General features: G+C 33.0%; 1 protein-coding gene across 2 annotated transcripts in view; it reads left to right on the top strand.

Annotated features, from left to right (window-relative positions):
- ADAMTS6 (ADAM metallopeptidase with thrombospondin type 1 motif 6) overlaps window positions 1–26,769 on the top strand; it is a 294,254-nt gene that overhangs the window by 20,297 nt on the left and 247,188 nt on the right. For both annotated transcript variants that reach the window (XM_044268162.1, XM_044268174.1), the window contains exons 5-7: window positions 5,635–5,846; window positions 6,349–6,432; window positions 6,920–7,065. In XM_044268162.1, coding sequence (XP_044124097.1) covers window positions 5,635–5,846; window positions 6,349–6,432; window positions 6,920–7,065 — 442 coding nt within the window. The remainder of the gene's footprint in view (window positions 1–5,634; window positions 5,847–6,348; window positions 6,433–6,919; window positions 7,066–26,769) is intronic.

Consider the following 26,769-nt stretch of genomic DNA (forward strand, 5'->3'; position numbering starts at 1 on the left):
CATATTAAGGAATTTGTTTATCCTAAGTGTGCTGGAAACACATTGAAAGGTTTTAAGCAGGAATGACAGGATCAGATTTGGGTGTTAGAGTCATAACCCTGGCAGTCCTGTGGAGACTGACTGAGAGAAAAGCAACACTAGAGGTGAGGGGTTAGGAGGCTGTTTAGTCTAAAGATTAGAAAACTTACAGAATAGAGGATATATCTGGCATAATAGAAAAAATATGGGCTTTGGTGTAGTTTTAGACAAATGAACCAAACTCTCTAAATACTTTTCTCAGCACACATTGGTTGCTCAAATTGTAGCTATCATTATTATTGAGATGACTGTTTCAAGTATTTAGAGCTATTATGTTAAAAAAAAAAAATTAAGGGCACCTGGCTGGCTTAGTTTGTGGAGCATGCAACTCTTGATCTTGAGATTGTGGGTTTGAACCCCACATTTGATATAGCGTTTACTTAAAAATAAAATCTTCACAGGTGCTCCTGGGTGGCTCAGTTAGTTAAGTGCCTGACTTTTGATTTGGCTCAGGACGTGGTCTCAGGGTTATGGTATCAAGTCCCCAGCTGGGCTCCTGTGCTCAGTGGGGAGGCGCCTTACGATTCTCTCTCTCCCTCTGCCCCTCCCCTGTCTCTCTCTCTAAAAAAATTAATAATAATAATAAATAAATAAATAATAAAATCTTTAAAAAATTTGAAGATTCAATTTGTTCTGTATAGTTCTTGTAGGTGGAGCCAGGGACAGTATATTTCAGTATTTCAGCAGGTTTCAGCTTAATACAAAGAAAAGTTCAGCAACGAGTAATTTTAGAAAAAAGTGGGAAGGGTTCAACAAGTAGATTTATAAAGAATAGAATGGGTTAAACAAACCCATTGTTTTGTTTATATCCATATGCTTCTTGGGCACCTTTTCTTCTGCTTCAAGTCTAAGATGGCTCTGGAGTTCTTTTTTCAAGTGACTGTTCTCATTCTAGATACACGTCTTGAGTGATCTCTGGGACATCCTTGTTGATGAAGAGTAATTGATACAGTAAAAATAAAAAGTAATTGATACAGAAAAAGACCACTTTTATGTCATGCTTAAGACATATATTTATTTGTTTGCTTGATTGCTTTTTTAATTAACTCTCTTCACTAGAATATAAGCCTCATGGGAGCAGAGACTTTTCTTGTTTTATTGCTGCATCTCAACACCTCAAATAGCCTGACACATACATACTAAATGCTTAAGGCATGCTTAAGGCATGACATAAAATTTCATAGAAAACAATGAAAAACTTTTTGATGGATCTTTGTACTGAGAAATGAAACTAAAAATTATGGAAATAGTTTAGTTTATCTATATTTACTGAATTTAAACTGTAAGTACAACAATATATAAATTCCTGAAAAACTAGGATTCAAATATTTAGTTGTTTATTACAATATAATTTTCCTATCATTTTTTTCCATAACATGGCATTCTTCACATCATGATTGTAAAGATGACTTTTTGCAAAAATATTTAAAGATTTCATTGTATTCTGAAAGATCACTCTTAACCCTTAGATATTCAAATTATCCTCTTTTGGAGGGCCTATCTTATTATTCATTGGTCTTGCTGAGGTAGATCCTTCTTTTCCAAAGGTTGAGGCATGAATCAGATAGTTCAGTAAATCTACTCTTATTGCCAACATAAAATTTTGTCCTTGTTGGGGAGGATTTTCTTCTTTTATGGTCTCTCCCCCTGGATTACTGTGCTATTGGCAAAAAATAAAGCAGGTGAATGAGATATTCTTGAATGGCTGAAAAATCTTAAGTGAACTACTGTGACTATTTCCTCACTTTTAGTCTATTCACTAGTCATTTCTGTTACCTTTAACACCAGTCTATTTAGTTCAGACCCTTGTTATCTCTTGCCTGCACCCCTGTAATGACTTTCTAACTGGAGTCTTACTGTCTTCAGTTTTGTTTTTGTCCTTAGTGGGCTGTCCTACATCTGGCTATATTATACTCTTTCTTCCTTTCTTCCTTCCCTTCCCCCCTCCTTTTTGAGATTTTATTTATTCATTTGAGACAGAGACAGAGAGAGTACAGGCAGGGGGAGAGGCAGAGGGAGAGGGAGAAGGAGACTTCCGCTGAGCAGGGAGCCCAACATGGGCTGGATCCCAGCATCCTGGGATCATGACCTGAGCCGAAGGCAGACGCTTACCTGACTGAGCCACAAAGGTGTCCCTTTATTACACACTTTGAAATGTTTCACTGGCTTCCCAAGAGTGGAAAATCTGTCATAGTTCCCTAAGTTCTATAGGAATATCACTTTAAAAAAATATTTTATGATTAATAAGTTTGGGAAATGTCTGGTTAAGAACTATTGATCTTAATTATGATACTATTTTGACAGCATAATTCAAATGACATGTGCATTTATAGGTGTTAATTCCCAGTTAACCAGTTATTGGGAACTCAATTTTATATCAAAATATAATATAGAAAAACCCTTTGAGAGGGGGCATATTTATCTCATATTCAGACATAAATTTTCCCATTCTGATTAAATTGTATTATCAATCTCAAAAAATAATAAAAAATACTTGTTATTTGTAGAAAATTTAGTAAATATGTGCTAAAAAGAAAGTGAAAATTGCTCTTTACCACTACCCAGGGATAAATGAATAGTCTTGTCCATTGATGTAGATATTATTATGTCTCTATACCTGCATTATTTACTTATGTATTTATTAAATAAATATTCATTTAGTATGTATGTGTCAGGCTATTTGAGGTGTTGAGATGCAGCAATAAAACAAGAAAAGTCTCTGCTCCCATGAGGCTTATATATTCTAGTGAAGAGAGTTAATTAAAAAAGCAATCAAGCAAACAAATAAATACATGGCCAACTATCAAGAAGTAACAAGTGCTGTTAGTGAAAAATAAAGCAGGTCCATGCAATAATTTTGAACAACTTGTATATATTAAGAATATTTTGAACAGCTTGTATATATTAGAAATATTTTGAGATTGATCAAAATTTAAGATCTTATTTCAGATGACAAAGAGATCTACATATTTGACTGTGAGGAAAAGTTCTTTATTGTATAGATTTATGGAGGAATGTTTTCTTTGACATTCTAAACTCTTTCCAAAATTAATTTGAGCATATGTAGTAAGTTCATTTGAATAACTACTGATCTTTGTTTTGAAACAAGTCAGTTGTGTATTCTCTTTTAGACTAAACAAGATATTAGTTACAGATCATTAAGCTTAACATTAAGCAGTCAGTTGACAATTACAGCATGTAGATAATGTTTTGTAATGATCTAATCATGCTGGATTAATTTAATTTTTAAAGTGAAACCAGATATCTTGATTACATTTATTCATTGTGTGTGTATTTTTTATACATCAGACTACAAATTCTTTGCATAGAAGACTCTTTCCATTTATGAATATCCATCAAAGACATTATATATACATTTATCTGTTGGAGTGAATACCAAGCAAACTAACAATTTAAAAAGCTGAAAGTCTGAAATTTTTTAAAATGATGATAACAATAACTACTTTAAATTGAGTACTGTCTAATGAGGAACGTTATTGCTGTGTTTATTTTGCCCAGTCAAGTCCAATTCTTTTCACAAATACTTAAAATAAATATAAGGAGAAATTGAATGGATCAAAGGAGTGAAAATGATCAAAATAATGGAAATAAAATCCTACATTTAGACATTTAGACTGTTCATCTGGAGGAAGGGAAAACTAGGCATGATTTGAATACATGGGTGGTTTTATGATATTGGAAGATGAGCAAAAAAAGAACTGGAATTATGAAAATGCAGAAAGGATTTTGACCATTTCATAACAGTTATTACTACAAACTCAGTGGCTTAAGCAATATACTTTTATTATCTCACAGTTTCTGTGGACCTGAAGTTGTACATGAATGAGTTAATTGACTTAGCCTCAGCCAGGACTGGGTTCTCTTCTAGAGTCTTGACAGGGGAAGAATCTACCTTCCTATTCCCAAGATTGTTGGCAGCATTCAGTCCCTTGCTATTAAAAGACTGAAAGCTTTAGTTTGGGGCTAGTTGTCTGCCAGAGGCCATCTGTAGTTCCTTGTCATGTACAGTTCGCCAATTTGGTTGTCTGCTTCCTTAAAACCAGCAAGGGAAAGACTAGTAAGAAAGATGCTCCAATATTATGTAATATAATTATGTACTCATCTATGTGTAATCATGTATCTCCCTTTATCTTTGCTGTATTCTCTTGGTTAGAAGCAAGATACAGTCCCACTCACACTAAAGAGGAGGAGATCACACAAAGTGTAAACATTGGCAGGTCATAGGGGCCATCTTAAGAGTCTGTCTGGAAGAGGGGAGTACTTACTGGCTGTCCAGAAGTTATACTATTGAAATAAAAAGTAATATGTCTCTCCCTCTCTTGGCCTTTAGGAACAAAATATACTCATTTAATTTATATGAGTTTCAAAACTATTTTACTGGTATTCGTCATAGTCCTTTCCATCTCTTATTTCTTGAAATTTTTAACTCTTACCAAAGTAATTTTTAAAGGGTTAAGGCTAAAAAAATTAGAAAAATAATAGAAAATGCTGCCAGTTCCTGTCAACTATATTATATAAATTAATCTGATTCTCCCTCACTAAATTGTTTAATAAGTAGATGTTAGAAAGATCATACAGATACGAAAGTAAGGTATGCAGAGGACCTATACCTGTTCAAGTTTATTAAATAAAGGTAAATGTAAATGAGACAAGTGTTTACAAATACCATAGAACTAAAAGGTTTTCTCTGTACTGAAGGACCAACTGTTAGAAAACAAAGGATTAAAAAACTGCAATCCAGTGAAACGTGGTTTAAAGGAAGCCATGCTGGAATCGTAATCCTTCAACTCTCATTGTAGCACCACTTACCTCTAGGTTTTCGAAGAGGACTACTTTGGGTCTTTGTTAGTATAGTTATATATCGTAAAACTAAATAAAAAACTTAATTCACAGGCTTTTAGAATTGAGATTTCTAGAGCAGTAGAATTGCTCTAATTAAGATAGTTTAATAATAAATCTTACTTTAACATAAATGCTCAGAGACATTTCAAGAATAGGATTTTGGGGGTACCTGGCTGACTCAGTTGGTAGAGCATGTGACTCTTGATATTGAGGTGGTGAGTTCAAGCTCCACATTAGGCATAGAGCTTACTTAAAAAAAAAAAAGGAACAGATTTTTGCAATATTGATGTTCTTCATCAGAATTGTCTTATGGTATTTATAAAGTTAATGCTCTAGTTGTTTTTGAGAAAACTTTATATATAAAGTACATCTATATTTTAAAATATTATGACATAATCAGTCACTGGAATAGTATGCAATGATGATTTTAAAATATTTTTATTCATTAGGCTTATTTTTTGTTTTTATGACCAGCTGAATGTTATTAATGTTCAATTTGTTTCAAATAAGATGATTATTTTGAAAACTTCAAAGAGTTTAATTTTCTCACTATTATATTTCCTCATCCCCTCTCCTCACTGAAATATCTTAATACTTTTGAAAATTTATAAGAAGCATGTCTATATGAAAGATTTAAAAAGAAGTAAGCTTCATTGGTGAACCTGTCTGACCTAGTTAATTATTTTATTGTAGACCTCATAAGAAGTGGCAAACCTTGGTGGCTGAATGACACATCTACTTTTCCTTCTTCACTACCAATTAATGGCACGCATATCCGCCACAGACAGAAGAGATCAGTAAGCATTGAGCGGTTTGTGGAGACATTGGTAGTGGCAGACAAAATGATGGTGGGCTACCATGGCCGCAAAGACATTGAACATTACATTTTGAGTGTGATGAATATTGTAAGTTTGATGCCTCTATATAATATTCTAACTTAATAATTTGTGGTTTTGACTGAGGTCATGGATTTTTAATGTGAATTAATGATTTTAAGAATTTACTCATCTAAAATGAGAAAGAATTAATATATTAATGTTTCAGTTCCATAGGAAATAAATTTAAAGATGAACTTTTGTTCATTTTAGATAATGTGTTTTTGAATGGGTCATATAAATCCTATTTAAGAGGTTTTCTTTAACTTGAAACATCAGCTCACCCGCTTAATGACTATGTTATAGTTCAGTTTTAGGAGAAAATATTTCTTGAGGTAGATTTATATAAAAATCTTTTATGGAGGCATCTTGAGGGTAGAATTCTAAGTTAGATGGGATAAAATAATATCTTTTTATATACAAAGTGGTTTAATTTATGAAAAATTGTTTTATCATTCTTTTAAAAAGTACTAAGCAATCAGCCTATGATTTTTGTCTGACTTTGTGTCTTTTCTTATTTTCTGGAGGTCAGGTTGCCAAACTTTACCGTGATTCCAGCCTAGGAAACGTTGTGAATATTATAGTGGCCCGCTTAATTGTTCTTACAGAAGATCAGGTAAGAATGAGTTAGTTTAGAAATCTAAAACCTTTAATAAACAGGCTATAGAATTATGTATTATAAAATATTTTATTATTTTTCCTTTTAGGAAGTTCTAGTTGAATATTATTTTCACTACTAAGCGTTTAATATTTTAAGTAGTTTATAATAATGTAACTCCTATGTCATGGTAAGGCTCCATATATGTATATTAGCTTTATGTTTCAGTATAAAGATGAGCATTTGCATGGCAGATCTACTAATAGTGGTTTTGGTTGCTAAGAATCACATATATTCACATGATCATTAAAGCTGGAACTGGAAAGAATATTCAATAGTACACTAAATTAACTCTAGGTCAGATATTACAGAGATAAAAATTGGCAAGAGTTTATTCCTAGAAACCACTGCTTCTAATTATAGTCCCACTTTAGTCTTCAAAAGTTTTAACAACTGACCTTAGTAATTTGTTTGGAACATTTCTGGTATGCATGTTGTATTGCAGCCAAACTTGGAGATAAACCACCATGCAGACAAGTCCCTCGATAGCTTCTGTAAATGGCAGAAATCCATTCTCTCTCACCAAAGTGATGGAAACACCATTCCAGAAAATGGGATTGCCCACCACGATAATGCTGTTCTTATTACTAGGTATGGTTTGTTGCAAATATTTTATCTTTGATTGTTATGTTTGATATTTTAACTATATTTGGTTCTGTCTAAAGCCTCATTCAGGTAATGAGTATATTGAAAGCAAACTGGTAAATTTGTTAATCACAATTGAGAAAGAATATATTACACTATTACAGTATTTACATCAAATGAACCAAATAAGAAAAAAGAATATATTTAGAGTTGACTTAGAAATACAATAAACATCTTTCCTTCAACTGATACCTATTCCTAAGGTTAAATTGGAAGCACATATATGTTTTCTTCATTGAACAAAATACATAATATAACAAAGATTAAAAAGTATGAGATTATATTTTAAAAACAAAGCTGAGTCATCATTCTTGGTTATAAAATATATTAATTATTCTTATCTCCAAATTGTTAAAAAGGAGGACATCAATAGTTACACAATTTACTTGGATGAATGTTTATTTAATTAAAAATATTTTAATTAAGGTCTAAATATAAAGAAGCACATTTATTACATTACATGTTGATAGCTTGCTTCTCAGGGAAAAATTATTATTAGATGATAATGCAATGAATTTATATATTTCTTTCCAGTTTTACATAACTTTCAGATCCTTTTATTCCTTCCTCTCCAACAAGAACTCTGTGAAATAGATACCATTATTATTTTTCCCATGTAAAAAATGAGGAAACTAGTTTAAAATACTTTAATTGCTCAAGTAAGTGAAAGCACAGATCTCAAACCCTGATAATCCTGTCTTCTATGACTGTACTATGCTAGCTGTTTTAGTTTTTTCATACCTTAATTATGACTGGTTAGAAGCATGCTTAAATCATTTAAGACGAACTTGTCTTTTGACCTCTTATCAGCATTTAAAAATGAAAAAAAGAATAAGCAAAATGGAAGCATTATTCTATCTTAGTAAAATGAAATATTCTTTGTTATCTTATTTCTTTAATTGGCAAGATAGTATTTAACATGTATTTCTTCTGTGGTGTGCCCATTGACTCTACATTTAACTATAAGGAGGGAGTATAAAGTTACATGGCATCAGAATCTTGAGATCCCAGAAGATAAAGTGACTTTAACTTTTTAAAAAATGTCCCTGTTAACTAAGTTGTAGAGTTAAAGCTTCTGAGGTTTTTTGCTTTTTTTTAAAAAAACAATTCTAATTACTATAATTGACTTCATCTACCTGGCATTGTAAACTAGAAAATTTTGTTTATGACATGCTTGCTGAATAAAAACAACATTGTATGGGTTCTGTATTCATATGTGTTGACATGTCAGTGTGATAAATTCTGCAATTCTTCAGAGTCTTGTGGTCTGGAATGATTCCCAAATGTATTTGAGGAGTTAAAAATACACTAAGAATTGTGCAAATATAGAAATATTTGTATAAAAATATATATATGGATATGATTAGTGTCAATGAATTACTACAGGAAAATGTTTGTTATATATGGTTAGCAAAATGATCACAGATAATTTACATTGGCTTCTGTGTTTATATTTATAAAGTCCAACTCTCCTTAAAAAGACAATGCCCAGTGGACTCCTAGTGCTTTATATTTTTGTTATTGTATGTGCATTCAATTTTTAGTTTTTGCATCAAATGACAGTAGCTATACAAAGAGTGCAGGTTTAGAAGTGTTTGAGTCGTGAAATTTATCTGGGCGGTTAGCCATCTTTTCTTTGCACTGGCTGCAATATTCAGCTGTCTTGTTCCTCTGAATTGGTCCAGATATTTTTCTGATCCTCTGCAGAGCTCTTCCTTGTTTCTATAAGCTACTTTGAGTGCTTTCTTGATGCCCGAGGTTTGAATGTAAAATTTTCTTTTTAAATTTGTCTCCTAAAGGTCAGACTAGTACTGGGAATGATCTCAGGATTTAATAGGACAGTACTTTGAAGAGTTCGTATCTCATACCATTTTTGATTGGTTATATAGTGGAGGTTAGAAAAGTACCTCTTAGGGGCAGCATAGAGTGCCTTTTTGAATTGTTGTTTTCTCAAAATAACTTTTAGCTTATTTAAACGTCTGCTTACTTAAAAGTCTAGTGAATTATTAAGGCCAGGGAGTGACTTCTAAATCTGATGAATGTCATCTGTAATATATAGAGTTTTTTGTTGGGTGGTTAACCATCTTGATTCTTTCTTATGTATTTTTAATTTGTGAAACTGAATATATCTTTAAATCATACTACTACTTTTAGTAAAATTAAAGAATTTGTGTAGATGCTCTTATATTAATGTTTTTCATTGCTCTTATAATACCATTTTTCATGGCCTTATGTAACTCACCCATTACCATATTCAGGATTATGACTTCACCATTTATAGGTAAGATCATGATTTGTGTTTGCTTGAAATGTGAGCTCACTAGAGAGAATGTATAATGTGTTTACTGTGAATTCCAGAGGAAAAATTAATGGGTATGTTTATCTCCACTAGGTCAAATTTTATCTCAGGGATTTAAATGTTTTAAGCAGAAAACCACTTGGAACTATAGTTCCTTAGGTAATAATAGTTACTTTTGAAAAAATGAAAGTATGAAAACTCAAAATACTGTCTTCTCTTAGCAAATAATATTTTTTATATTGATATAAATTTAAAGCAAACTGCTCTATAAATCTATCGGTCACTGTGACTAGACATAAATAAATAAGCAATATAAAAAATTTAAAATTCTGGGAGTTACTGGATGGCTTAATCAGTTGGGCATCCAACTTGATTGTGGCTCAGGCCATGATATCAGGGTCATGAGATTGAGCCCTGCATGGGGCTCTGCACTGAATGAGGAGCCTGCTTAAGATTCTCTCTGCTTCTCCTTTTGCCCTGCTCTACTCCCACTCTCTCTCTAAATAAAAAGTTAATTAATTAAAAAAAATAGTTTTATCTGGTATAAAAAATACTGCATTAACATCAAAGAGTATATTAAAAACTATTTATACATACATATTATTTTAATTTTTTGTACATTTATTTGTATACATAAGTGTATATATATATATATATATGTTTATATAATGAATGTTTGTTATGTACCAGCTAGCTTTATCAAATTTTTTTTAAAAATTGAAGTATAGGGGCTCCTGGGTGGCTCAGTGGGTTAAGCCTTTGCCTTCGGCTCAGGTGGTGATCCCCAGGTTCTGGGATTGAGCCCCTCCTCGGGCTCTCTGTTCAGCGGGAAGCCTGCTTCCCGCTCTCTCTGCCTGCCTCTCTGCCTACTTGTGATCTCTCTCTGTCAAATAAATAAATAAAATATTTTTTAAAGATATTTTATTTATTTGACAGAGAGAGATCACAAGTGATCTCCGTCAAATAAATAAATAAAATATTAAAAAAAAGATCTTATTAAAGATAAGTGACTCTTAATCTCACAAAACAAACTGAGGGTTGCTGGGGGGAGGGGTGTTGGGAAAAGGCGGGTGGGGTTATGGACATTGGGGAAGGTATGTGCTATGGTGAGTGCTGTGAAGTGTGTAAACCTGGAGATTCACATACCTGTACACTGGGGCTTAAAAATATATATTTATAAAAAATAAAAAATTATATAAAAAAGATATTAAATATAGTATATAAAATAAAATATTAAAAAATAAAAATATTTTTAAGATATTTTATTTATTTATTTGACAGAGATCACAAGTGATCTCTGTCAAATAAATAAACAAAATAGTTTTTAAAAGATTTTATTTATTTATTTGACAGAGAGAGATCACAAGTAGGCAGAGAGACAGGCAGAGAGAGAACAGGAATCAGGCTCCCCGCTGAGCAGAGAGCCCAAAGCGGGACTCGATCCCAGGACCCCAGATCACAACCTGAGCCAAAGGCAGCTGCTCAACCCACTGAGCCACACAGGCGCCTAATAAATAAAATATTTTAAAAATTAAAAAAAATTTAAAGCATAATTGACAGTACTACTTTAAGTGTACAGTGTGATACCTGGATGTTCATATATCTCCCTGGATCTTGAAAGTTTGTAGCCATTATTTCCTTTAATAAGCTTTTTGCCTATTTCTCTCTCTCTCTTCTCCTTCTTGGACTCCCATGATGCTAATATTTCATTTGTTCATGTTCCATAATTTAGGTAGGGTTTCTTCATTGTTTTGTTTTGTTTTTGTTTTTGTTTTTGATTTTAGTGGGTAATATCATATAACTTGTTTCCAAGTTCATGCTTTCTTTCTTCTGCTCGATATGTCTGCTGTTGTTCTTTATTGCATTTTTAAAAATTTCACTCATTTTATTCTTCAGCTCCAGAATTTCTATTTGATTCTTTTGTATAATTTTGATCTCCTTTTTGAATTTATGATTTTATTCACACATTCTTTTCCTGTTATCGCTGAGTTGTGGATCTGTCTTTGTAGCTTGCCAAACTTTTTAAGAACAATTATTTTGAATTATTTGTCAATTTGTAGATTTCCATTCCTTTGCAGTCAGTTACTGGAAAATCATTGTATTCATTTGGTGGTGTCACATTTCCTTGATTTTTCATCTTTATATAGCTTTGTGTTAATATCTATACATTTAATGGAATAGTCACCTTTTCCAGATTTTATGGAATGATTTTGGGAGAGAAGGATCTTCATCTGTGAGCGTAAGAGTACTGGCTGGGTTGAGTATGGTGTTTCTAGCTCTGGGAAAGTTCCAGCAATGTAGTCTCTATTCACCTGTGTTAGCTGAGATTAGCCTTAGTGAAGATTTCCAAGTTTCTTAATTGTCAAGGCTACGTTTTTCTGCAACAGTAGTCCAGGCTGTTGGGGACCACAAGATCTCTTTTTCTTTCATGGGGGATGTCATGATTCAAGGGATTTCTCTTGAAGAGGGGTCCAGCTTGCAAGTACCCATGAGTGTTGGTAGTACTGATATCTGATATGTGGGGACATTTGGTAATTTTTTAAAAATAATTGAATATGATACTATATAACTAGGTCAAGCAATGATTAATATTTTGTACTTGAAACTCTACAAACAGAATTTAAGAAGATAAAATGGAACTGTATATATACACTTAAAAAGTTATGCATGTTGGGACCCCTGAGTGGCTCAGTTGGTTAAGCATCTGCCTTCCACTCAGGTCATGACCCTGGGTCCTGGGATCTAACCCCGTGCCTGGGTCCGTGCTCAACAGAGAGTTTGCTTCTTCTTCTCTCTCTGTCTGCTATCCCTACTGATTGTGCTCTTTCCCTCTCTCTCTGTCAAATAAATAAAATCTTTAAAAAAAAGTTATACATATTACAAAACTTTCATATTATTCTAATTAAGCTTTGTATTAAGACACAGTAAATTAATAGGTGCTTAGGAGTACATATCTACAATTTGACAGATTTAAAAATTATTTATATTCCCATGTGAAGTCAGAAAATAGTCACCAAATTTAAAGCAAAAACAATTTCCTCCTTTCTTTTTAAAAAATATCTTTAAGATTTTATTTATTTATTTGAGAGAGAGAGATAAAGATAGTGAGAGAGCAGGAGCAGAGGAGAAAGGGAGAAGCAGGCTTTCCACTGAGCCAGGAGGGAGCCTGATGCAGGCTTCCATCCCCAAACCCTGGGACCATAACCTGAGCTGAAGGCAGAAGCCCAATTGACTAAACCACTCAGGCTCCCCCCAAGTCAAGACATTTTCTAAATTTATTTTGTGGCAAAAGCACTCAAGAAATCTTTTTATAGTCTGAAAATCCGTAGGAATTTAGAGACATAGAGTATTCTTGTACCAGTGTTGAGCAATTAACATGAACAGACTAATATATTAATTTTTTGGAGTTCTCTCCTATCAAACATTAGAATCATGTTTCCATCTTTAATATACTAGTATATAACAATATATATTCAGACAGGAATTATAACCTAAATTTTTTTATTATAGATTTATTGAGATATAATTCATAGGCCATACACTTTGTCCATTAAATGTACAGCTCCATGGCTTTTAGTATATTTAGAGGCTTGTGCAGCCATCACCGTAATTAATTTTAGGACATTTCCATCATTCTTATAAGAAGTTGTCGGGGCGCCTGGGTGGCTCAGTGGGTTGAGCCGCTGCCTTCAGCTGGGGTCGTGATCTCGGGGTCCTGGGATCGAGTCCCGCGTCGGGCTCTCTGCTCAGCAGGAAGCCTGCTTCCTCCTCTCTCTCTCTGCCTGCCTCTCTGCCTACTTGTGATCTCTCTCTGTCAAATAAATAAATAAAAAATCTTTAAAAAAAAAAAAAAAAAAAAGAAGAAGTTGTCACCCAGTCTCTTATCTTTCCCATACCAGTCCCAGACTGAGCAACTACTAATCTACTTTTAGTCTCTATAGCTTTGCCTATTCAGGACTGGTTGTATGAATGGAATCATAAAATATGTAGTCTTTTGTGACTGGCTTTTACTTTGCATAGTGTTTTCAAGGTTCATCTACATTGTTGCATATATCAGGACTTCATTCCTCTTGACTACATTCTTGAAAAGTTAAGATCCAGATTTTTTAACAATGCCTCTATTACTAGGCTATTCTTTAATAATCATACTTCCTTTTCAGTTTTTTATTAATGAAATGCATAGGACATATAAATATATCTCATAATACAGATGCAAAAATTGCACACCAAGTCACATATTTTAGTCTTTAATTAAAATGAACATATTTATCCTCTTATGGGATCATGACTATTTGCTTCGTTGCTGCTGGATTTTAAAGGGATTAGAATTTCCAACGTCAACTAATATTTTCAGTTGGGAGATTGAAAATAGCTATAAAAAATAGTTTCTTGCTACGACTTAGCCTATAGTGTGTGAATGTAAGCAAGTTTTCTTAATTTTTATAGAATGTCTCTATCAGAATTATATATTACCTTCATGATTATATATTAAAACAGATAGGAAAAGGAAATTAAATGTGATACATTAACTTTTATTTGGTATTCATTTATGGATTTCTTTTAATCCTTAAGGAAATGCCAGATACATTTTTATGAACTATCTCTAGACTTCTAAGAATATGCCAATATATTGGCAGCAGAGGAATCTTGAATTCAGTTTGTGGATGAATTGATTTTGTTATTTGGGCATTTTGAGACATTTATTTTTCTTTTACTACTCTGGTTCTTTCATGCTTAGTTATCCAAACCACCCATACCCTTCTTCCTTTTCCAGATTCACTTCATCTCTGTTTGATTCATTTCATCTCTGGTTTGTTGATTCCTTACTCAAATGTGTTTATCTAGATTCAGTTTCCATTCCAATCAAGGATTGTGATAGACTTGTGCAACCTTAATTTCCTGTGCAATCTGGAACAGTTTTAAGAGTGAGAGAGGGTACCATTGGCAGGTATGCCTAGACAATAGGCACAAACTAAGATCAGGTAAATAACGATTATGGTCATCCCAGGCATTACCTATGTTTGCTTCTTAAACTTTAATTAAAAGTGCAAATAAGAAGATATTTTTTTCTCACTGCCTGTTTGACTAAATACATGTAATTTAATGAACTACCTTTTTTTTTACACACCTTGACTAAAACTGGGGTTTACTTGTAATGGGCATCATTAATTACTTAAAGAAAGGTCTATTCTAAAATACACTTATTTTTAAGGAATAGTAAGTTTAGTGTCTATATTGGTTTTATGGATGTATTTATGCAATTGTTTATTATGTTCCAAACTCTTAAGTGCTTTGCAGATGTTTAATCTTTTAAATATCACAATAACTGCATGAGAGAAGTTCTGTTATCTCCATTTTATAGATGAGGAAACTTGGGCACAGGGAAGTGAAATAATTGGCTAGATTACACATTAGATAAAAGACCCAAGATTTATACCAGGTAATCTGGTTCCAGAGTTCTTTGAGAGGAATTATAAGGACTAAAAAAAAAAAATAATGTGGAGATACTTTAATAATGTTGTGTTAATAATGTTAATAATGTTGGTGCCTGTGGTAGGCTGACCTCTTTGATGGCCTCAATGATCTTTGCCTGCTGCTGTTCATGATTTTGTGTCATCTGCTCCTATTGAGTTTGTGCTAAACCTAATGAATTGACATCTTCACAATGCAGATTCTTCCTACCTACAAAAAGATATATCTCTTTATTTAGGTCTTCTCTAATATTTCTTAGCAATGTTTTGTGATTTTTCAATGTTTTCACACTTGTTTGTTCTTATTGTAAATGATATTTTTAAAATTTCATTTTATAATCATTTATCACTAGTATATACAAATACAGTTGGTTTGTATCCTGCACTTTTGCTAAGTTCATTTATTAGTTTTAGTAGCTTTTTAAAAGATCACATTGGATTTTCTACAAAGATAATCATGTTTTTGAGGTTAAAGGTAGTTTTATTTCTTCATCTTTTTTTAGTGTATTAATATAGTGAGTGTGTTGATTAGTTTAGAATATTTTAGCAATCTTGTATTCCTGGGATTGGCCATGATGTATTATCCTTTTAATATATCATTAGATATGATTTGCCAATATTTTATTTATTGCATCTATTTCTTTTTTTAAAACTATTAAAAAAAGAACTATTAAAACTATTAAAACTAATTTATTTTTTGAGAGAGAGACAGAGCATGAGTTGGGGGAAGGGCAGAGGAAGAGGGACAAGCAGACTCTCCACTGAGTAGGGAGCCTGATGTGGGGATCAATCCCAAACCCTGAGAGCATAACCTGAGCCAAAGATGCTTAGCTACTAGAGCCACCCATAGGCCCCTTTTTGCATCTATTCCTTATGAGAGTTATTGTTCTGTAGTTTTCTTTCTTTCTTTTTAAATTTTATTTATTTGACAGAAAGAGACACAGAGAGAGAGGGAAACACAAGCAAGGAGAGTAGGAGAGGGGGAAGCAGGCTTCCCAAGCAGGGAGTCTGATGCGGAACCTGATCCCAGGACCCTAGGATCATGATCTTAGCTGAAGGCAGACACTTAACAACTGAGCCACCCAGGTGCCCCTGTTCTGTAGTTTTCTTATAATGTCTTGGCCTGGTTTTGATATTAGGGTAATGTTGACCTCCAGAGTGAATTAAAAAATATTTTTTCCTTTTCAGTATTCTGAAAAAGTTCATATAGAATTAGTATTATTTCTTTTGCAAATATTTTAGGTGGTAAACAAAGTGAAGCCATCTAGACCAGGAGTTTTCTTTGTTGGATAGTTCTTAATTACTAATTCAAATCATTTAAGAGATAAAGGGCTATAAAGTTATTTTATTGTGTGTGCTTTGATAGTTTGACTCTTTCAAGAAATGTATTTCATCTAAGTTGTAGAAGGTATTGACATAGTAGTTCACAATGTCCTGTTATCCTTTTAACATCCGCAGAACATAGAATGAGGTTACCTCTTTTTTGATATCATTAATTTTTGTTCCTTTTTTCCTAGTCACTGTGTCTAGGGTTTTAATGACCATCTCAAATTTGGCTTTGGTGGTTTTCTCTATTCTTTTTCTGTTTTCTATTTCTTTTATTTCTGCCACAATTTTTACTGTCTTTTGCCCTTCTCTTTGAGGTTTCTTAAAGCAGAAACTATGGTCATTGATACATGACCTTTCTGCTTTTTCTGGTATGTGTTTGGTGTTATAAAATTTCCTTCTAAATTCAGTTTTATCACGTCCCACAAATTTATGTTTTAGTTTCAGCTCAAAATACTTTTTATTTTAGTTTTTTTTAAAAGATTTTATTTATTTATTTGACAGATAGAGATCACAAGGCAGAGAGGCAGGCAGAGAGAGAGAGGAGGAAGCAGGTTCCCTGCTGAGCAGAGAGCCCGATGTGGGGCTCGATCCCAGAACCCTGGGATTATGAGCTGAGCCGAAGGCAGCGGCTTTAACCCACTGAGCCACCCAGGTGCCCCTCAAAATACTTTTTAATTTCCCTTTATTTCTTTTCTTTTCCCCATGCACTGCTTTTAGTTCTGAATATTTGTCCCCTACTGAGATCATTCTTTTATTTCCAATTTAATTCTTTTACAGTCAGAAAATATACTTTGTATTACTCAAATAATTTTCAACTTATTGAGAATTGTTTTATGGCCCAGAATATGGTCTTACTTGATATACGTTTCAAGTGCACTTGAGGTGAAAAGAATGTATATTCACTATTGTTGGGTGGAATATCCTAAAAATATTAATCAGATTAATTTGGGGGTTCAGAGTTTTTAAGTCTTTTATATACTACTGATTTAAATAATTTGATTATGATGTATTTTGAAATAGTTTCCTTCATGTTTAGAGTTGTTGAGATAATTATATCTGATTTTATCAGTTTTGAAATTTCTGCTCAGCAGAGAGACTGCTTCCCCCTCTGTCTCTGCCTGCCTCACTGCCTACTTGTGATCTCTCTCTGTCAAATAAATAAATAGAATCTCTAAAAAAAAAAAATTGTTATGCAGGATAGGAGCAATGCTCAGTGTAGGGGTGGTTATTCCCCAATACTGAGCTAAGTCCCTTCTGAACACTGGTGTACAATGCCTTGTGAATCTTGGGGTTTTCTAGTTGGCCTGGGTGGGAATAGACCTTTATCCCATGTTATATGAGTGATGGGTTATGTGATCTCTAACACTTTTGGGAAATTCTTTCCCTGGCCTTGGGTTCTTTCCTCACACCCATGTCGTGATTACAATTGTCAAGAACTTACTTCTGGAAATTTCCAAAATTTTGTTTGTATAACTTTTTCTTCTCCTGTAGTTAATCTTATAAATTCTAGCTAGGGTGATCTCTCATATTTTCTGCTTTGTCTCTTCAACACTAAGAGTCCATTGGGCTCTCCTGCCTTTCACTACTCTGTACCAGGGATTGGAAATTTTCAAGGTGGTAGCTAGGGTAATGCTAGAGCTTAATTTGATTGCTGTTTCTCAAGGATCACTGCCCTTCATTTTCTGATGTCTAGTGTATTGCAAAATGACATTTTATATACTTTGTTTGCTTTTAAAATAGTTTCAGGTAGGAAATTTGATCCCTTTACTCTATCTTGACTGGAAGTGCATGTCCCAGGCAAACATTTTAAAATTTTTGTGTACCCTCTGCAAGTATCTGGAGATATCCCTTTCCTTTACCCCTAAATAGTTCCATTTGTATATTTTGAGATCAAATACTTCTCTCACATAACCATAGTCCAGTTGTCAAAATCAAGGCATTTAACACTGATGCAGTAGTAGTATTTAACAATCTACATTTCATATTCAAATTTTATCAGTTGTCCTAATGTTCTTTATAAGTATTTTCCCCGTCAGGCTAGTATCTAATCCAGTGTCATACATTGCATTTATTTGTCTTGTCTTCTTCAAGATTCTCTTTTAATCTGAATTAATTCTTAATTTCTTTTATCTTGACTTTGACATTTTAAAAATATATATGTGTTTTTCATGATATGTACCTTAATTTGCATTTTCTGATGTTTACTCAGAATTAAATTAAATTTATACATAATTTTTCAGAAATAACACTGAGTAATATTTGTTGGTTTTTTTTTAATTATAGCATATCAAGATGCACATGATATTGATTTTTTCAAGTATTATAGATACAAATTTTGATCACTTGGTTAAGGTGATATCCACCATGTTTTTCCTTTGTATTTTTATTTTTTTAATTTTTTTTATTTTTAAGTAATCTGTACACCAATCTGGGGCTCTAACTCACAACCCTGAGACCAGGAATTCCCATCTGTCTGCAGCACTCTGTGCTCTCCTCTAGCCAGTAAGACATTAACTTTCTGCTTTCTATATTGCCATCCTGCCAGTAATTGATTGATACATTCCCACATCCAACTTGTTATATTCCCACAAATGTTTCTGTAAATTTTATATATTACTGATGAAGTGACTATATGAACTTTAATAAGGTCTAACCTGTTAAAACAAGAACAACAAACACACAAATAATAAACTCAAAATTGTTTCAGTTATATTAATTCTATACAAATCTATTAAAATTAAAATATTGTTAATTAAAAGTTAAGTGATTTCTTATATCTTGCCTCTTTTACTTCTGTAATGTTTTCTTAATTGGTTTGGCTTGTTTTCAGAAATGTTTGAATTAGAATCAAGAAGTAATAAATATATTTTTTTAACTTTACACTCCCTAGGTGATTTGGGAGGGGTGGATTTAATTCTTAACATTAATGTTATTTAAATATAAGAATTTTTTGTATATCAGGTAATCTCAGTGGGAATTGAAAGAGTTCACATAAACCATACATAAATATGTAAGTAAAAATGTGAGACTCAAAGGCTTTATTTTACATGGCAAATGTCAACCAGCAGGTGATTTGCAGATAATTAACGAAAGTATTATATTAAGTGGAATGTTTTCTGCTAATTATATTTGCAAAGAAGTCTTACTTTAGTAACAGGTGTATCTTTGAGTTTAGTATTAAAACACATGTTTTATTTTAACTGTAAGAGAAAGAGACTAAATGAATTATTTAAGATAAGCTGTTACTAAAAATTGGACAATTAAAACTCCAAGTGTACTTACTTAACATACAAACAAGGGATAAAGGAATAATGAAATATTAAGCTATAAGAAAAATAAGATCTTATATGTAATAATCATATATTGTCTTTCTTAAAAACTTACTGGATTTTCAATATGTGCAAGGCATTATCTTAGATGCTGGGGTCTGGGGTGAGCTAGACAATTCCCTGCTTTCATGGAGCTTACTTTCTAATGTATGGAATTAGACAATAAACAGATATGTAAATACTTTTTTCACTGGCAGCTTTGAAATGCATTGTTAATAAAGGTAATGCTATTTCCATTTTGAAGGATTTTAAACAAGGAAAACAGGCATCTTTCTTTCTTTCTTTCTTTTTTTAAGTTAACATATAATGTACTATTAGCTCCAGGGGAACAGCCATCTTTCTGAAATGATTTGAAATGGAAGCTTGCCTTGTAGTTGGGGCACTGACATTATTCTCTCAAGATTCCTTCCAACTTGGAGATTTCCATGCTAAAATAAGATGCACATTGAAATAATGTCACAATTTGCTGAGAAGGCACAAATTTGATAAGATATAAATTGTTGACCTTTCATCCCTTAATTGGGCTTTTAAAAAAGATCTTCAAAATATATTAAATATTATTGATTTCTCAAAGTAATACTAAGGATTATCATCGCTACTTTATGTCTGCGCGTATGTACATTCTTTTAAAGATTTTTTATTTTTTTTAAGTAATACTATACCCAACATGGGGCTTAAACTCACAACTCTAAAATCAAGAATAGGACACTCTACCTACTGAGCCAGCCAGGTGCCCCCACAAGTACATGTTTTTAATATTTTTTGATACCTTATTGTTTTTATTTTAAAAATGATAATCTTTTTATTTTATACTAATTTTAGAATTATAAAAAAAAAAGCATGATGAGTTCCTTTATGACCTTCACCTTGCTTCTCCTACTGTTAGTTAGCATCATATATCAACAATACAGTTTTCAAAAGTGGACATTAATGTTGGTATAATATTATTGGCTAAATTAAAATATGCCCAAACTGAAAGAAAATACAGACAATAATATAATGGATACTCATGTTGATTTAGCAAATGTAAACATTTTACAATATTTCTTTGAATCCTTTGAAAAAATAAGAGTTGCTCATAAAGGTGGAGCCTTTTCTGCATTCCACTTCTATTCCCTCATTTCTTTCCTTGAGATAACTACTATCTACTTAATAGAGTGGAAATTGCTCACTCCTTAAGACCTGTTCTACTGTCTGTTCTACTACTATTTATTTACCTTAGGAACACAAAACTAAATACAAAATTAATTTAAAATATAAAACACAAAGTAAATACATATTTTATATTGGGGTGCTTGGATGGTATAGTCAGTTGAGCATTTGACTCTTGGTTTCAGCTCAGGTCATGATAGCAGGGTCATGAAATGGAGCTCTGAGCCAGGCCCCATGCTCACCATGAAGTATGCCTACAGTTTTTCTCTTCCTCTCCCTCTGCCCCTCCCCACTACACTTCCTCTCTTGAAAATAAATAATCTTTAAAAAATGTGCTTAAAAATATTTTATATTATATTTATATATATTTTAATATTTTCTATATTTTACAGTATATATGCTGATATAGCAAAAGCACAAAAACATAGATGTAAAGGATCCATACAAATTTTAGTAGTCTGAAGATAGTAGTTATCTCAAGGGAAATATTGGTAAAACCATATAGTGGAGACAGAGGAAGAGGGAGAGGCAGACTCCCCGCTGAACAGGTAGCCCAATGTGGGGATGGATCCTCAGATCCTTGGATCATGACCTGAGCCAAAGGTGGACATTTATCCAACTGAGCCACCAATGCACCCTTGTAATGTACTTTATTCTCCCATGTCACAGATAAATAAAATCAAAGGTAGATCTAGGTCTATCAGTTTTTTTTTTCCCCTGTAACATCTTTATTGACATATAATTTACACACCATACAGTTCACCTGCCTAACATGAATAATTCAATTGTTTTTAGTATATTTACAATTATAAGCTATCACCACTATCTTAGAATACTTCTGTCACCCCAAAATGAAACCTGTTCTTTTTTTTTCTTTTTTAAATTTATTTATTTTTTTTCCAATTTATTTATTTTCAGAAAAACAGTATTCATTATATGAAACCTGTTCTTATTAGCAGTCACCCTCCATTTCTCCTAGCCTTAGGAAACCTCTAACCTACTTGCTGTAGAGATATGCTTATTTTGGATTTTTCATATAATGGAATCATAACATAAGTGGCTTCTTTGACTCAGAATGTTTTCAAGGTTCATCAGTGTTGTAGCATGTATCAGTACTTCATTCCTTTTTATGGTCGAAGAACATTTTATCTTATGGGTATATTACCTTTTATTTATCATTTCATCCTTGATGGACATTTGGGTTGTTTCTTCTTTTTGGCTATTATGAATAATGTTGCTGTGAAGATTCATGTACAAGGTTTTATGTGGTTGTGTGTTTTAATTTCTCTTGAGTATATACCTAGGAGGAATTGCTGGATCATATGGCAAGTCTGTATTAACCTTCTGAGAAACTGTCAGACTATTTCCCAAAGTGCTTGCACTATTTATGTTCCCACCAGCACTGTATAAATGTCCAAATTTCTCCACACCCTGCACAGCATTTTTTCTATTGTCTGTCTTTTTGATCACAGTATTTCTACTGAGTATGAGGTGGCAATACTCTACTGAGTATTGAAGAATATGTTGAGCACTGTTTCATGTGCTTATTAGCTATTCGTCTATCTCTTTTGAAGAAATATATAATGTAGTTTTATTTTACTTGATTGCATTTCTTGATTGGATTTACATAGATACTAAAGATGAACATTTAACTTTATGCAAAATCAAGTAGTCACTCTGAGGAGTGTATTATTCAAGTACTTACTGAATAGGTATTGTTGCATAATGGAAAGTGGGCTTTGAAGTCACACAGACCTTGAATCCCACCCCTGATATTATATCTGCTCATTGGTGAGCTTAGGGCTGAATATCAAAACACTCTGAACTTGTAGGATGATATTAATGACATAATGTGTGCAAGTACTGGGTACAGTAATAGGAAGGCATAGTAATAATTTGGAATTATTATTAACCAAATGTTAAACACAAATCAGGTTTTGAGAAGGCAAAGTATGTTGGAATCATAGAAGTGGCACTAATTTTACATGGAGGAGAGTCTAAACGTAACTTCATTTAGGGACTTCAAAGTTCTATAGGAATTTGGATAAATGATGGGTGCCTGTGAGGAAAGGGACATTGCATGTGCAGTGATATGGAAGAGTGAATGAGAAAATGGCCTCATTTGGGTATCTAAAATCTCAGTATTTTTAGGATGGAAAGTGTGGGTGAGAAATTATATGAAGTGAGGTTAGACAGGTAGAATTTCATTCACTCATTCATTTATTCAACCTATGTTTTTGAATTGATAAAAATAAGTCACTGTAAGAAAAAATATTACTGTGTTGTTAGCTGCTAGGTATTCAGTGGTGAATAAGTCAAAGAATGAGTTGGTAGGGTTTGAGGAAAAGAAGACAAGTATAGTAATCAAAGGGGAGAATGATATGCAATAATATTAGAGAAGTTGCAAGGGCCAGACCATTTCATGTGCATGCTTATAAATTTGGCACCAAGGTATAAAATAACCATTTCCTCCATTTGTGAGTATTTATATAGATTTATTTTGTTTTTTAGTAAAAACAATGGAATCCTCTTTGTACACAGATAAAGTATGTCCATATTTTGCAATGCTAATCAAGAATATATGGGGATGATCCTGAACACGTATGTCTCAATTTTACATGATATTAAATGATAGTATCTTAAAAACAAAACAAAACAAAACAAAAAAGAATATATGGGGATGAAAAATTCTTCAAGAAATAAAGCAGTAAACAAAATTACAGAATAATGCATAAAGTATTACCTCTTTTGTGTTTAAAAAATCAACAAAACTAGAAAAAAAGGAGGAAAATTAACTTTGATTTTCTTTACATAAAGGATGACACTGGAAAAATTCAAGTGGAAAAGAGACACGATCAGATTTGAAAAATGTCCCTGGCAAGGGTGTGTAGAGGGTAGGTTGAATGTGTGTGTGTGTGTGTGTGTGTGTGTGTGTGTGTGTGAGAGAGAGAGAGAGACAGAGAGAAAGAGATTAAGTGCTAACATATGCAAAGCAGTGGAAAATGGGTGGAAAAAATTCAATGCCCCTTTTCTCTCCAGTTCAGAAAGGCTTTTTAGAACTGTTTGAATTAGCATTTCACTTTCTTTTAAAATTTATCCCAAAGAAGTGGATGCCAGACAAAAATCAGAGCTCCAGTGTTAGGAGATGAGGTGTTCTTGATGAGTAGGGTAAAAGGATAAAGGAAAAGGAGAGAAAAGAGATTTGAGGAATAAAGAAGGGGCAAACTCATTTAGAGACATTTATCAGAAGTTATTCTTCTTTTTTGGTTAACTTTTCACACTGGATTACTTTGGGAGAATATTTACTAAATTAACTATATCTTCCTACCCTATTCCCCCCAAATTCATCAAAGACTAACATCTCCACAAATGATATCATTCTCATTTCATAAATTCTCACACCTTAATAATGGACCAATGTCAAGGAAGTGTTGACAGAAATATTTCTGAAAACTTGTTCTAGAATAAGACACAGTGACATTTTAATATTTTGCCCACTTCTTACAATCTTTTCTCAACTTACATTTACTTTTAGTGATCTCATTCACTTTCATGATTTTCAGTGTCATTTGGTCAAGTACATCTATATAGGGTTAAGTGCCATTTATAACAAATAAACATTTCCAGCCCTGATCCCTCCCCTTAACTCTGTATTTGTTGCCTATTTGACACAGCCATGCACCTCAAACTTAACATATCTAAAACTAAGTTTCCAATCTTACCTTTAAACCTGTTCTTTCTTTAGCTTTTCTTATTTCAGGTTTTCCCTACACGGCAATTAAAATATTTTTCCTATTATACAAAAAGCAAAAAAGGTTCTAATTAGGAAGCTAATATCAAGAAATTAATACCTTGAAATGGGAAATTAATATAAGCTAGGTTCAGCTCTCCCCCAAATTTCAAGCATTTCCTCTTTCCTCATTTTACATTGTTATTTTTTCTTTGCTGAACTCCCACACCTTTGGCCCTATCTCTTGTCTAAATTATCAAAACATGCATACTTAAAAACACTATTAAAAAGGAAGAAGTTGAATTATAGCTCTTGCAAAGGTATATAAAGTATTTATGAGATCCTTCTTACCATCAGTTTCTCTAGAGGTCTGCGTATACCTTTCCAAATGAGTTGGGGGCCTGAAAGATGCAATTAAAATGGTACAGTAACTTTTCAAATGTTCCTTCAAAAAATAGTTTCTCCATTTTACTGATGCTAAATGATGTTGAGAAAACAAAGACTATGACATTGATACAGGGCTTTATAAGACTGTAGTGGAAAGGCTGGAAAAAGAAATAGGAAAACTATTTAAGATAATTTTGAAGGGCATAAAAATGGCTCTCTTCTCCCCGAAAATACCATAAGGTGCATTTATTCATTCACTGAGACATTCAACAAACATTTACAGAGGATTTACCCTGTATAAGTTATTGGGGCAACATAACAGTCAATAAGACAGATAAAAGTCTAAGCTTTTAACTTTCACTAAGAAGAGAAATTGATTATGAAAAAGTAGACAAAGAAATACATAATTTAAATGTGTCATATGTATTAGGATAGAGACAGAGAAACAAACAACATAAGGTGGGAGAAAGATCTTTCTGATAAGGCAACTTTTGAAGGTTTAGAACTTACAAGGCACTTGGCTGGCCCAGTTGGTAAGCATGCTTCTCTTGATTTTGTTATTGTGAGTTCAAGTCCCAAGTTGGGGATAGAGAATACTTGAGGGAAAAAAAACAAAAACAAAACAAAACCACAAACATATTTAGAACTTTCAAAAGTTCCAAAGAAGGAAGAGTCAGCCATATTGGAGGAGGAGAATGACAATGGCATGAGTTTATGCAAATGAAAAGTAAATACTAGTAAGTAAGTGAGGTGAGAAAGAATTTGGGTTGTATGAAGTATTTGCAGCAAGTGCATACATACGTATTCTTTTATCCCCTATTTATTTTTGCCTTCTCTTTTTTTTAACCCCTCACCCCCTTGGCTGTCTGTTATATTGAAAAATATACTAATTGAGATCCTTATTTGCATTGGATTGGACTTTTTTTTTTAAAGATTTTATTTATTCACTTATTTGTCAGAGAGAGAGAGAGAGAGAGATCGATCACAAGCAGGCAGAGCTGCAGGCAGAGGCAGAGAGAGAAGCAGGCTCCCTGCTGATCAAGGAGCCCGATGTGGAACTTGATCCCAGGACCCTGGGATCACGACCTGAGCTGAAGGCAGCGGCTTAACCAACTGAGCCACCCAGGTGTCTCTGGATTGGACTTGTTGATGGAGAATTTCCCTGAAGATAATTGGGTTTTGGCTGACTTTTTTCCTGGGGAAGCAAAACTGTCAGTGTCTACAGGTCTTTTCTATGAGACCATTCAGTTTTTCCAGAAAATAACCCAGTAGTTTCCTGCCTTATTGCAAGTGTTCTGAAAGCAAGATAGGGAAGGAGATGAACGGGTTTCAAATAAACATACTGTCATTGTTTAAAGTTTAGGCTTTACATTTGCCTTCCAGTGGATTAGATATGCTCAAAACTGAGCCTTTTAGGTTTCATTTCTTCAAAGAACAAAACTGGAGGTCAGGAGTGTGGAGGAGGGCCTTTTCTAGGTTCGCAGGAATACCTAATCTTTTATTTATCCACTTTGAACCAATCTGTTTTCAGCCTTATGTCTCACTTCTTTCAAAGACAGTTGCTTCTTTAATTTAATTGTGTTATTTAAATTAACTTTGTCCTCATTCAGAAGATAAAGTTCATTCAACAAAGCAATTCAACGATTGCTGAAGTTAGCTATTGTAGTGATAGTTGAAGTACCAACTGATTTTGATAATGAATTTTGTGATGACAAAATTTTGTTAAATTTAAGGCAAATTAATAAGTGTAATTTTGTGACATTATGGAAGGTACCATGTAATGCCTTAAATGTTGAGTGACAGAATACCTACTTTCTTAAGTAGGTGTTAGAATACCTACTTTCTTAAAATACTACCTATAAAATCAGACACAATTAGAGTACATGGTGTGAAATAGTTTTTTATTTTGTTTATAAACTCTTGATAATTCAAATAGAATTATTGGGCATTTTT

The sequence above is a fragment of the Neovison vison genome, chromosome 1, assembly GCF_020171115.1.
Source record: "Neovison vison isolate M4711 chromosome 1, ASM_NN_V1, whole genome shotgun sequence".
Classification (NCBI taxonomy): Eukaryota; Metazoa; Chordata; class Mammalia; order Carnivora; family Mustelidae; genus Neogale; species Neogale vison.